The sequence below is a fragment of the Taudactylus pleione genome, unplaced genomic scaffold, assembly GCF_031769625.1.
Source record: "Taudactylus pleione unplaced genomic scaffold, aTauple2 ptg000201l, whole genome shotgun sequence".
Classification (NCBI taxonomy): Eukaryota; Metazoa; Chordata; class Amphibia; order Anura; family Myobatrachidae; genus Taudactylus; species Taudactylus pleione.
The window spans coordinates 49,654,664-49,667,258 of record NW_028284603.1 but is presented as its reverse complement, the minus strand read 5'-3'; the positions used below and the strand labels follow the sequence as shown (position 1 = coordinate 49,667,258).

General features: G+C 43.6%; 1 protein-coding gene across 1 annotated transcript; it reads left to right on the top strand.

Annotated features, from left to right (window-relative positions):
• Positions 1 to 4,917: 4,917 nt before the first annotated feature.
• On the top strand, positions 4,918 to 8,450 carry MTLN (mitoregulin). Its single transcript, XM_088477604.1, has 2 exons — positions 4,918 to 5,251; positions 8,338 to 8,450. The coding sequence occupies exon 1, from the start codon at positions 5,012 to 5,014 to the stop codon at positions 5,180 to 5,182; it is 171 nt and encodes a 56-aa protein (XP_088333730.1). The 5' UTR covers positions 4,918 to 5,011; the 3' UTR covers positions 5,183 to 5,251; positions 8,338 to 8,450.
• The last annotated feature ends 4,145 nt before the right edge of the window (positions 8,451 to 12,595 follow it).

Genomic DNA, 12,595 nt, shown 5'->3' with positions numbered 1-12,595 from the left:
AATAACGCCGACAGGATTATTGGTTCTCGGCCCACCGGAGGATCCGAGTTACTTCTCGCATAGCCATGCGACTCAGAGTCCCTCCTTGGCGATTGATGTAAGCGTAGTCCGTTGTGTTGTCGGACTGAACTCTTACCGGACGAGCCTTTAGAAACTCTGTTGCCTTTATCAGAGCATTGTAAATCGCTCTGAGGTCCAGCACCTTTATGGGCCACTTCTGTTTTAGAAGGGACCATCGACCCTGAAAATGAGAATCGAGGACTACTGCTCCCCATCCTCGAAGGCTGGCATCCGTTGTTACGATGATCCAGTCCCACACTCCGAATCTTCTGCCCGCTAACAGATTGTGTCCACCAAAGAAGGGCCACTCTGGCAACCGGGCTCAGACGGATCTGTCGATGTAGAAGCAGATGGGACCCAGACCCCTGTGCTAACAGGTCCAGCTGAAACACCCTGGAGTGGAACCGGCCAAACTGTAGTGCCTCGAAAGCAGCTACCATCATCCCCAAGAGATGCAGACAAAAAAGCATTGATACCTTCTTTGGCCTGAGGACCAGCTGAACAAACAACCGGATATCCCTGGCCTTGTCTGTTAGAAGAAAAATCCTCTGTGATTCTGTATCCAATATCATGCCCAGAAACAGAAGTTTCTGGAACGTATTGAGATTCGGCTTCTTGAAGTTGATTATCCAACAGTTTTGGATTAGAGTGTGATATGTCAGTAAGGCATGATGTAAGAGAAGAGATACCGATGGAGCCTTGAGTAACAGGTCGTCCAAATAAGGGGTTATGTTCACTCCTGATGACCGAAGGAGGGCGATCATGACTGACATGCATCTGGTGAAGATGCAGAGAGCCGAGGATAACCCGAACGGCAATGCCCGAAACTGATAATGATCTTTCAATATGGCAAAGCGCAGAAAGGCCTGGTGTGGTTCCCAAATGGGAACATGGAGATAGGCATCCTTGATATCCAGGATAGTAGGAACTCCCCTGGTTCCAAGCTCGCTATGACTAACTGCAGAGTCTCCATTTTTGAAACAATACATCTTCAGATACAGAATCAAGGACTTGAGGTTTAAGATGTGCCTGACCGAACCATCCGATTGGGCACTACAAACAGGTTTGAGTAAAATCCCATACCTCGTTGATGCTCCAGACCTAACACATATGATACTATTAGAGACTGGATTGCCTCCTGTAGCATCCTCTTGTCTGCAGGTACTGGCAGACTCATAGTGAAGAACTGAGGTGGAGGGGGGACCTCGAAGTCTATTTGGTACTCCAGGGAAATTAGTCTCCACGGTTCTGAAGAGGTCTGGTTCCGAACTTGTTGAAATTCCTGCAAGCGGGCTCCCACCGCTGGGGACCCCAGGTGGGATGGAAGACAGTCATGCCACCTGTTTCTCAGCTGGTTTAGGCTCCTGTCGACAAGCAACAGTGTGTGGTCGACCTCTGCCGCTTCTTGCTTGCGTGGGAGCACCTCTGGCTCTACCACAAGAGGAATATGGCGCACGAATGAAATGAAGGTCCAGTGTAAGATCTTCTGGGAGCTGGAGCAGTAGACGGGAGGAAAAAAAACTTCCCCCCCCCCCCCCCCCCCCGTGTCCAATTTCCGGGCCAAAAAGCAAGTCACCAATGAATGGTAAACACTCCACCGCACGCTTGGATTCTGCATCTGCTTGCCAAGCGCGCAACCAGAGGGCTCTGCGGGCTGTCCCTAGAGGCTTCTCCCAGGTAAACTGCAGACTCACGTATGTGTGCTAGTAGACGTAATTCTGCTCTGGAAGGACTTGGGTCCAAACCTGTATCAACTGGTCAGCCCGGCAAACCACAGCCCTGTTAACCCAGGCGGTAACAAGGGTAAGTCTATGTTGAGCTTCCACTGCAGTATAGTGTTTTAGTACAGTAGCTCCTGTACTAGAAGTGCTGTTTTCTTAGAGACGGGAGATTGACGCATCTACATGAAAAGACGTTTCCCACTTTTCCAACATGGACGATGGAAAATGATAGCTAGCCGGAAACAGACGTGGAATTTTGAACCGCTTATTCGGCTGTTTCTAGGTCACAGAAAGCTGCTGTGACAACGGAAAAACAGCCGGGTACATGAACTAATTCATACTCTGGGACGCAGGAATTATAGCCTTAGGTAAATTGAGGATATAACTGACTGCCAAAATTAGAGATTCCACCCCGGGAGAGGCGGACTCTAACTCCCGTTAATGGTGTGAATTGGAGGGTACAGACACTGCTGTACCCATAACCTGTACCACGGTGTCTAGAGATCTGTTTAACCCAGCCACCCAGGGAGGAAATAGTAGACACAGATATGCGTGTACTGATACCAATATTGAGACCTGCGTGCCTCAGCTAACTGTGACGTTAAGTCCGTCATAACTCCTACCATGTCAGCGGCCCATGGGGGTGAGTTAGTAACAGCCATAGATGACTCCATTGTTATACAAGCGTCACATAACGTGGACCCAGCGGCATACGTGTTACACTTAGAACAGACAAACAACTTTTGAGAAGCGTTTGTTCTGCTTGACATTGATACACACAGTCACTCAGAAGGACACACTGAAAACATAAGGCTGGTCTGGGACACAGAGGAGGAGATAAACCCCACTTCCCTCCCACAGAGTAGACTCCCTGCACTTTCTCACAGCCTTCTGTACCAGGGATGTAGGGCTAATGGTTGTGCAGGAGTCCAGCCTTCTGTAGCCATGCAGCTGCACTCTGCCTTCAGGAGGGAGAGAATGCAGGCTTTAAGTTTTGCAAAATATGGCAGGCACGCTGTTTGTAACAGCTCTGTGCCTGAGCAGTGTGAGAGAGACCACGCTGGGTAGCTCCGCCCCCGTCCTTAAAAAGTTTGTCTGCAGTCTAAAATGGCTGCCCCCGTCTAACGGAGGAGCTCATTGGGCAGGAAAGACTCAGCGGAGTCTGGAGTGTTCAGCCCCGCAATGCACGCCCCCTCCGTCCCTCTGCAGCCCTTAGGGCCGAGCAGGGACTAATTTCAGCTTATCCGGCTGTCTCTTGTATGCCCCCGCCTGAAGCAGCGCAGCAGCGCTATGTACACACTGGGTGGCAGGCGACGTGCGCCGGGGGGGGTGCAGGTCGGAGTTCAGCCCCGCAATGCAGGCCCCCTCCGTCCCTCTGCAGCCCTTAGCGGCGAGCAGGGACTGATTACAGCCTATACAAAAACAGAAAGAAGAAGTCTATAAGGCAGTGCACTAGGACTGATATAAGTAAAATATAACTTTTATTGATATATATTAAAAGAACACATCTAACTAACTGAAACCAAAGCTCAATACGAAATATTAAAATATCATTTAGAATGATAAAAACTACAAAGTGAAATTTAATAAGTGAAAAGTGACTATGTGAATGTTATGTTTTAATACAATATAAAATCACTGTTCCACTGTAGAAATTATATGATAATTCTAGTAGTGAGTATGATTAGCTGCAAGGGTATGAAAATAAATAACCTAATGAAATCTCTGGATAAGATCAATCTAATGGAGTGATAATGTATTAGATCGTATGTAAAAATCGTACCAGTTACAATCTGATGTACAGATTTTGATGAATGTTTATATGCAAACTAATATAGTGGCAAACTTTATGATAATATCGATATTCATGAATGGATATAGAACCTGATATATTGCCTGATTCCTGCTTGTATATGGCTTATAACTTATCTTATTGTATGTCCGATATTCATTTATTATATTAACCAGCAAAAGCAGAACTCCTACTATATGTAGATGTGCTTTTATCACAGTATGGTGACTAGAATACAATTTTCTGTCACTCGATTGAGCAATATTTATTGTTAGCTGATTACAGCCTATCCGGCTGTCTGAATGCCCCCGCCTGAAGCAGCGCAGCAGCGCTATGTACACACTGGGCAACGGGCGAGCGGCAGGCGATGTGCGCCGGGGGGGTGCAGGTCGGAGCGGGGAATGCACAGCAATACTCACTGCGCTCCCTGGAGGCTCTCACAGCATGCAGCACACTCTTCTTCCTATTAGAGTTGTGCTGTGGTGATAAGGAGCTGTCAGTGCTTTTGTAATAAGCGCTGTGCACTCCTTCCTGTTCTACTAAGAACAGGGCGCCAGGTACCCGGACCCCACCTTTAGAGAGGTGGCGAAGGGTACCTAATATAGTGTAAAAGATGTACAAAATAAATAAACCTAAATAAAAGAAATAAACATATATGTGCTGCTGGATCACAGCAGATTGTGACCAGCTCCATGAGGCACATTTTCTAAACTGAGGGCTGATGGGGCATAGAGGGGGAGGAGCTTCACACTTCTAAATTATTTAAAGTGCCGCCTCCAGCTATCCACGCCTCTATACCCCAGCGTAAGCACCTCCAGTGTCCCCTAGTGGATGAAAGAGAAACATAAATTCTCATCTCCGTATGTGCAAGCACTGTACGTGCCCAGGACCAGAGATCCATGTGACTCAGTCACACCCATTATGTGCATTATGTACAAAACTATAGGTACTTTTCCAGGGACACATCTTTAAAATGTGGGTATTAATTACAGTGGGCATTGGCTACTATGCTTTTGAAGCTTTCATACTGTAGAAACAGCCCAACTTTGATTATAGCAGTAGACAAATGTGATTTAATACTCATCTCAAAGTACTAGAAGCAAAGAAGTGAAATTACTGATCAAGATAACTAAGCCTTCTCCATAGTAACGTTCATAGAGATGATGAACCAAAGTACAGAAGGCTATAGGTTGAACTGTCTCCAGTACATTCATATAACTTTCCGCGAAGCCAGACAGTTTTGTGTAGTAGAAAGTCTGCAGGAATATGGCCGCCGCCTCCGTGTCTTATTGTGACAGTTTGAGCTCTTGCAAACAGATGTATGTTAGTCCGCTGGAACGTATAATAGCTGCGACCGCGACCTTGGCGGAGAGAACCAGGCTGCGCTCTCTGCCGGAGACAGGTGTTAGTAGAGAGGGAGCCCCCGGCTCAGCTCATCATGGTAGAGGTGTCAGAGCGTAGCCTGTACCTGGCCTTGCTGCTCACCTTCTCTGCTGGCGTGCTTGTGGGCTGGCAGGCAAACAGACAGCGCAGGAAGTACCTGGACTGGAAGAAGAGGAGGCTGCACACCAAGCTGGCAGAGACACAGAAGAAGTTAGATCTGTTCTAAGGCTGCAAAGCTCAATGATATCTCCTCTTCCTGCTGTGCTACCACTGCCTCTGCTTTGTATCAATGCAAGTAAGAGCATAGGATTTTAATTATTATTATTTAATTATTTTTTTTGGGGGGGGGGGTCTTTTATTCTTTTATTAACACACACACTATATATATATATATATATGTATATGTATATATATATATATATATATATATAAGCCATGTCTCCTGCTCTGAGTAGCAGGAATAAGCGGCACTCATCCGGACTTAGCAATGAAGTAAAGATGTTTTATTATTTTTTTTTATTTTTTATTTTTTTTTATATATATATATATGCATACATACACTGCCATCAGATAAGTATATGGCCCAGTAAAGATGAAACGGAGAGGGCCCCACCCATCCTACCCCCAACTTCTGACCTGGTGGATGTAAAGATGCAGCATGTACCAGCACGTGTGCCTTATACCCCTAAGACCTCTCCACATTCCATCGGACACACAAACCTTAAACAAATAAATTAATATAAATGTAAAATAAAAATTGTCCACACCAGCATCGGACCAGTGAAGGTTTTGGCACCCAATACGATTTTACAGCACGCCGGCATTCACACCAACAAGTGGGGTTTTACAGCCGCAGCACGTGGCATAATGAAACACAGGCACTTATAATTGCAACCCCTAAGTGTCCTCAAAAAATAATAAAACCACTCAGAGCCTGGTCCTGGTAATCCAGCACTGAACGCCTACCTCTTTTAGGCCTGTCTGACCTGACTTCCCTCTTGGTTCTCGTTACTGGGCATGCACCATGCGATATAAGGTGAGCAGCTGGGTGCAGGGGGCAAAGGTAGCACCCAAGTAATTGTGCCCCTGATTTTATCACCAAACTGCTTCTTAGTCACAGGCAGACATCTACCTTTGAAAAAGAAGCAGTTCGCAGGTGGAATCATTGGCATGCAGCTGGCCCCCCCCTCAGAGACTGATACTGTTCCCCCTAATGGCGGGTGTGTTTATATATATATATATATACATATTATGTGTGTTTATTAAACATATATATAACATGTATATACTATGTATAACCGATACACTATACATACACTAACATGTATATACACCATACCTCACAACCTTTTGACTGCCTCTTCCCAGGTCGGCGCTCTGGGAGAGGGAGAGCATCAAAGGTGGGCTGGTTTGGGGCCATAATGACGTCGCAATAGAGTCATCGTAGCCCCGACCCCCACTTTGTAATGCCATGATTACCTGCATTGTGAAGCGGTGGGCGGAGCCACGATGGCACGATACAATGCGAATTGCATCATCAGCCTCCTATACCCCCACTTCACCCCAGAATTGTGCGGCCACGGCCTGGTGGTCCCAGCCTCTGGGAGACTTGCCCACCTTTCCAGGCGTTCTGGAGCGCCACCCGATTTTCAGGAGCCTCGTGGCCGTGCCGGTAGACAATTATGACATACACATAAACACAAACATGCACATATATACACACTAACACTTATACATATACAGTAGACAATTATGACATACACAAACATGCACATATATACACACACTAACACTTCTACATATACAGTAGACAATTATGACATACACATAAACACAAACATGCACATATATACACACTAACACTTAGACATATACAGTATACAAACATTAACACATTCATAATAAAACAAAATCAGAAAAAGAATAGAAAGCGCTAGCAAACAGTTCTTCGATATAGAAAAATTATTTATTAATTTCTTTCTTTAATAAAAGAGGAATACCAGCTAATTAGCAGAAACTATTAAACCAAAACTATTTCAGACAAGCATACATTAAACATTAATACAAGTCTTAACATTAATATAAGTCTCCTAATTTGTATCCCTTCCTCATTTAAAATAGCACATGGGACTTTACAAGCTGTGGACGAAAAATGCAATTTTCAACCTTGTTTCACAGTGATTTGTGTATCAGCAGCACAGAGTTCAGATAGCTGTTTAAGTATCTATGTCATAAAGCAGCAAGTTATTATGTAGCAGCTTATGTACTAACAACACAGTTCTCCAGCTGGTTTTGACATCACTATTGTATAGCTGTTTGTTTGTATTTTAATAAGATCTAAAATTCTAAAGCATTAGGTTGTTGAGCAGCAGCTTATATTCCAACAGCACAAAGTTCCCCAGCTGATTCCGACAATGGTGTAGCAGTAAGTTACCTGCACAGATCTCCACATTCAATCAGAACACAGTTCTCATATAAGTCTCAATAATAAAGTCACACAGTAGCACTCTAGCGTAAACACAAAATTGCTCCAAAAAATCAGTAAAATCTCTAGTATTTGTTAGTAGAAAGTGCATGCATGCCTCATATATAATTAATCCTGGCCATGAAAAAAAATATATATAGTTTACCACGTCTTCTCTGACAATTGAAGATGTTTTTCACATGCTTTCTTTCAATGGTTCTCTCTCTCCCTTCTCTCTGCTCTCGGCTGTGTATCCGCTGTATGTCACACAACCATCTCTGGAATTTAGACAGCCGGATCACCGAAAAAGACATAATAGGGAGTTCCAGGAACGTGTATATAGCCAGCTGGTCTCTCAAATAGCAATAAACATGTTTCCCTGTATCTGCCAGGTATCGGCGGCTTCCTCAGTAAGCGTAATAAGAAATAATAAAACGCATACACATACATACACACACTAACACATATAAGCACACTAAAATGGTACACATGCTGTACATACTTACACTTTTGATCTAGCAACTGGTTGCCTAAGGTGGCAGGCACCTTGCGTCATTCAGCCCCGTAGCGTAATGCTGCAATTTGTGGGGATATGGGGGCGGGGCTTGCCGTATTGGCTCTGCCCCCCTACTGCGGCCAATGAACGGGGGGAGTGGGTCTAGGTACTCAGAAACCCCCTGTGTGCGCTAGTGATGGTGCTTACCGCATTTCATTAATACATGTAATGTTCTATGAAATAAATTATTAGCCGTACATGACAGTTATAAATGCAGGGAGATATAGTTACACACAGCTTTTTTCCTACGTGGAATTGAAATGTAGTTATGCATAATAATGTGTATCTTTAGTAAGAAAGGTATAGTAGAATGGTTGAAATAATATATATATATTTTTTTATTTATTTTTTTTTATTTTAGAGTGAAGAAAAGACAAACGAAGACCTACCATGACTTGCTGTTTTGAGTTGAAAAATGTTTTTATCTTTTGTAAAGAAAACCTTTTGATAAGAATTAAATGGTAATTTGATAAATAGCTGAGTCCAATTGGTTCAAGAGTTTAATATTCAGCTGAAATAGATGTATTTGTATTTTGCACATTGTAGAAGGAAAAAAAAGTGGTAATTATGATGATTTAGGTGCCTATATATAACAGTCTTGTCTTGCGACTGACTTTTTAATTTTTCACAATTTCCCAGCTACGTACTAACTATAACTCGCAGGGACAGCAGTAGTGATAACCGCTGTCCCTGCAAGTTACATCCCCGGCATGTTGGAATAGAAGACTCCTCCTGAGAATCTGACACTGCGCAAGCGCTCAGTGTCAGAGTCCAGCGCCGAATGGAGGCTGTGGGAGAGGGATCAGAAGATTCCTCTCGTGCGAGAATGCCTCCATTGAACCAACGGGACCAAACTCCAAAAAAACTTTGCTCTTCTGAGTTTGGTACATAGGGGTCAGACCGCGTAGTCCACATTGATAATAACGAGGACTGCGATCTACGCAAGTAATAAGCTTTTTGCAGGAGATTTCTGTGTTGGGTGTTAGTACATAGTGGGGATACATAAAATGACTGCTGTTTGCTTAATTTTATACAAAATGGGCTTGATTAATAGGCACCTTAGTGTCTTACATTTGCTCAACTCCACGGACAGAGCTGAACATGGAGAACTGGCGATGCTTTGTTTGTTAGGGAAAAATACAAAGAAGGAATACTTATATTAGATGGAATTTAGATTGTATTAACTCTTTATTTTATGGGTGTTCCGAAGATGTTTGTCTTTGCGTTCAGTGAGCGATGTTTTCGTACATACATGAAGATACAAATAAGCATACAATGTGTGGTATTTTCCAGAAAATCAAATGGGTATAAAATTGGATAATAAAATTTGTACAATATAGATATCTCTTAAAATGTGGAAATAGGCATGTGTAGATCTCCCTTGTTTCTCTCCAATGCCAAAAAATGGGGAGGTGGTGACTGGAAGACGCACCTGTATTTTTCTTGTATAACGTTCTTACCTCAACTCCGGTGGTTTAGACCAGATGTCAGTACAATAGCAAAAGAAGGGTGGTGGTATCAGCGTACCCGTACTCACAATCGTAACGGGGTAGGTAATCACATCTGGGTTTCTTTACTGTGAATCCCTCAAAGGAATGGACTCCATATAGATGTGTGTAAAAGACTTCATTTATTAGAACAAAAAGCCCAGTGTTGGGCAAAGGTCCATATATAAAAATGGTGGATAAAGTACCATAGAATAAAATTGGTAGTAAATAATGAGGATAAAAGAATCAAAAAAAGGGGATTGCCACTGAAGTAGAGGAGAGGTATGGGTGATGATAGGTCCGGACCTAAAACAGCCCAAAAACTGTGGAAATAGGAGACATACTGTACCTCAGATCTAGATCAGTGTCGAATCCTGTCCTGAGTGGGCCTCCTGTACCAACGCGTTTCGGGACTCCGTCTTTTTATCAAGGTATGGAGGTGGTTGCTCGTGTTGTCCTTTTATTGTGTGCGGCGATATCGTCACTTCCGGTTTTCCCGAAGTCTGAAGTGCGTGTTTAAAATGTTCAAAGAGAACATGTCCATTCTACCAGTGGGTAGTTTTCTAGTGTCCTGGCTGTCTCATGCTGTGGACGAGCCTCTTATGTGTAATCTTTTCCATAGCGCCGCAAACGGAAGTGGTGCGGGTCCGCGGACCGGAAGTGATGTCATCAGAATATCCCAGAGTCCGTGGAACTTGTACTGCTTTAAAGGTTCCTAGTCACAAACAAGGTTCCCCGTATCTATTACATTTAAAAACTTCACAGTAAACCATCTCTCTTGGTTCCAATTGTACCCGGAAGTAATGGTTGAAATAATGGCTTATGGGTGATGTAGTTTTTGCTTCTTTTTTGATGGTTGTCATGATGACAATCAATAAGACAATCTGTAAAAAAAAGGGATAAACTGTGCTTATACATCAAATAAAATTCTATTGTAAGGCCTTGGCTTTGAAATAGTAATCACGGAGGTAAATAATTCGTAGGGCAGTGGTTCCCAAACTGCGCCGCGGCACCCTGAGGTTGTTGGTCCAGCACCAAATCAAATTTTTTATAGTCAATGGAATGTAAAAATGTGGACAAACAGAAGCTCAAACCTGTCCACCAGCACATAACTGACCCTAAGGATGACAGGTAAGCACCATTTACTTCACTGTACAACTTCACTGCATGTTTTAAAATTTCTCCATAACAAACTTTTGGCTTAGGGGTGCCATGAAAACAATGCTGATACTCTAGGGCGCTATGATTCAAATAAGTTTGGGAACCACTGCCGTAGGGGATAAACCTAGCTAAATATAGTGTATTTAAACATTGCTAAATATGGTGTATAACATATAGCAAACTCACATATGAACCTTTATGTGATGAATACAGATGGGAGGAAATGCAATAAAAATGCCGTCTGTGGTGTAACACCAAAGTGGGTTTAAATCCTGATATAGTCAAATACATCTATTTAAAATCACCCGGACAAATCATAGGACATAGGGAACATGTGGATATGGAAATATATGTATTTGTATGTTAAAACCATGTATATAAAAAACATGTATGTGGGGAAAAAACAGTGGGATAAAAATACAAATATAAATGCTGCTATGTTTCCTTACATGGTAGAATACATATAAACGTGTGAACATAAAAACCATGTATGGTCTAAAAGTGGTTGGAGAAATCATAGGAACCACTTTCATTCGAAATCCTGGTTTAAACCCTTTGGATGAAGGGTTTTATGATTAAAGATGGTCTTCATCTCTGCCTTTGCTAAATTGTTTTCTATGTTCTTGTCTCTCCAAGAGGATTTTATATGCCTAATGCCAATAAATCTACGCATGTGTTTTGGTGGAGCACTTGTGTTCCATCCTAAAGTGATCGGATAGGTGGTGTGTTTGGAGTCCTTTTCTTATGTTCCGTAGATGCTCCGAAATTCTAAATTTTAGTGGTCTTGTAGTGTGTCCACTGTAAAAAAAGGCCACATGAGCATTCAACCAGATAGATGACATTCGGCGTGTTACAAGTAATGAATTCCTTGATTTTCAACCTCACTCCAATTACTTCCACTGCATTGTATTTTGTGTTGTTGTCTTTCACATTTTTGCACCAAATTCACAACCCACACCGGTGAAAGTCTTTGGCCCGTATTAGGTTTTTTAGAGGTACTGGTAAGGTACTCTTAACTAGATGTTTTTTTAGATTCTTTGCCCTCCTGTATACAAAAGATGATTGATCAGGGATTATACATTTCAGGATGGGGTGTCTTGAGTAATAGATGCCAGTGTTTTTTTACCATTTTTTCTAATTGTGTTGGGCGTCATAGTTAGTAATGACTGCCCACTGTTGTTTATGCTTGGTGTTCTTGGTTATGTTATTCCTCCTACTACTTTCAGGTTCGATTAGATGGAGTCTCTCTGCTGGAAGGCTGGCTCTGGAGTGAGCTCCTGTCCATCCCCCGTCCGTGGTTGTTTGGCTGCTAAAACAAGTTAGTATTAGCAGTCAAGCACCCATGGGCTGAGCCGGGCTGGAGCTCACCCTCCTGGATTCCGCCGTGGGTGAAATACAATACTTACCTTTATCCCCGCTGCCGCCACCGTCTGCAACTCTGTCCTCCCACGTCTCTTCACCCACGGCGGGAGCCGGAAGGCTGGCTTGGGAGTGTGCTCCAGCCCGGTTCCGCTTGTGGGTGAAGAGACGGTGGAGAACAGAGTTGCGGACGGCGGCGGTGGGTGCAGAAGCGGGGATCAAGGTAAGTATTGTATTTGTAACTGGCATGGGGGACCACATCTGGGGACACTCCTAAGGAACAATATATATGGGGGGACAGTACTGGCAGCACCGGTGTTTTGGTTTGTAGTACGCTCTGCACTACACAAATGACCTTGCCTAACGTCGGGAAGCCGGGCGCGCATTTAACAAGGCGGGAAGAAATGATCTTCGCCGCCCGCCACTTTTACACGCCCACAATACAATAATTTGAATTGCGACCTAACCAGCAGGCTGGCTAGCTGCGATGACGGCGAAAAACAGGGCAGTGAAATTGCACGCCCCCCCAAAAAAACAATTGAATTCCCCCCTATGTGTCTAATCTGCAGCTCGCAGCCTGTCAATTAACATTGGAAATCCAGGGAGCGGAGC

Coding starts and splice junctions, on each gene's coding strand:
- MTLN (XM_088477604.1), top strand. CDS start 5,012: ATGGTAGAGGTGTCAGAGCGTAGCCTGTACCTGGCCTTGCTGCTCACC.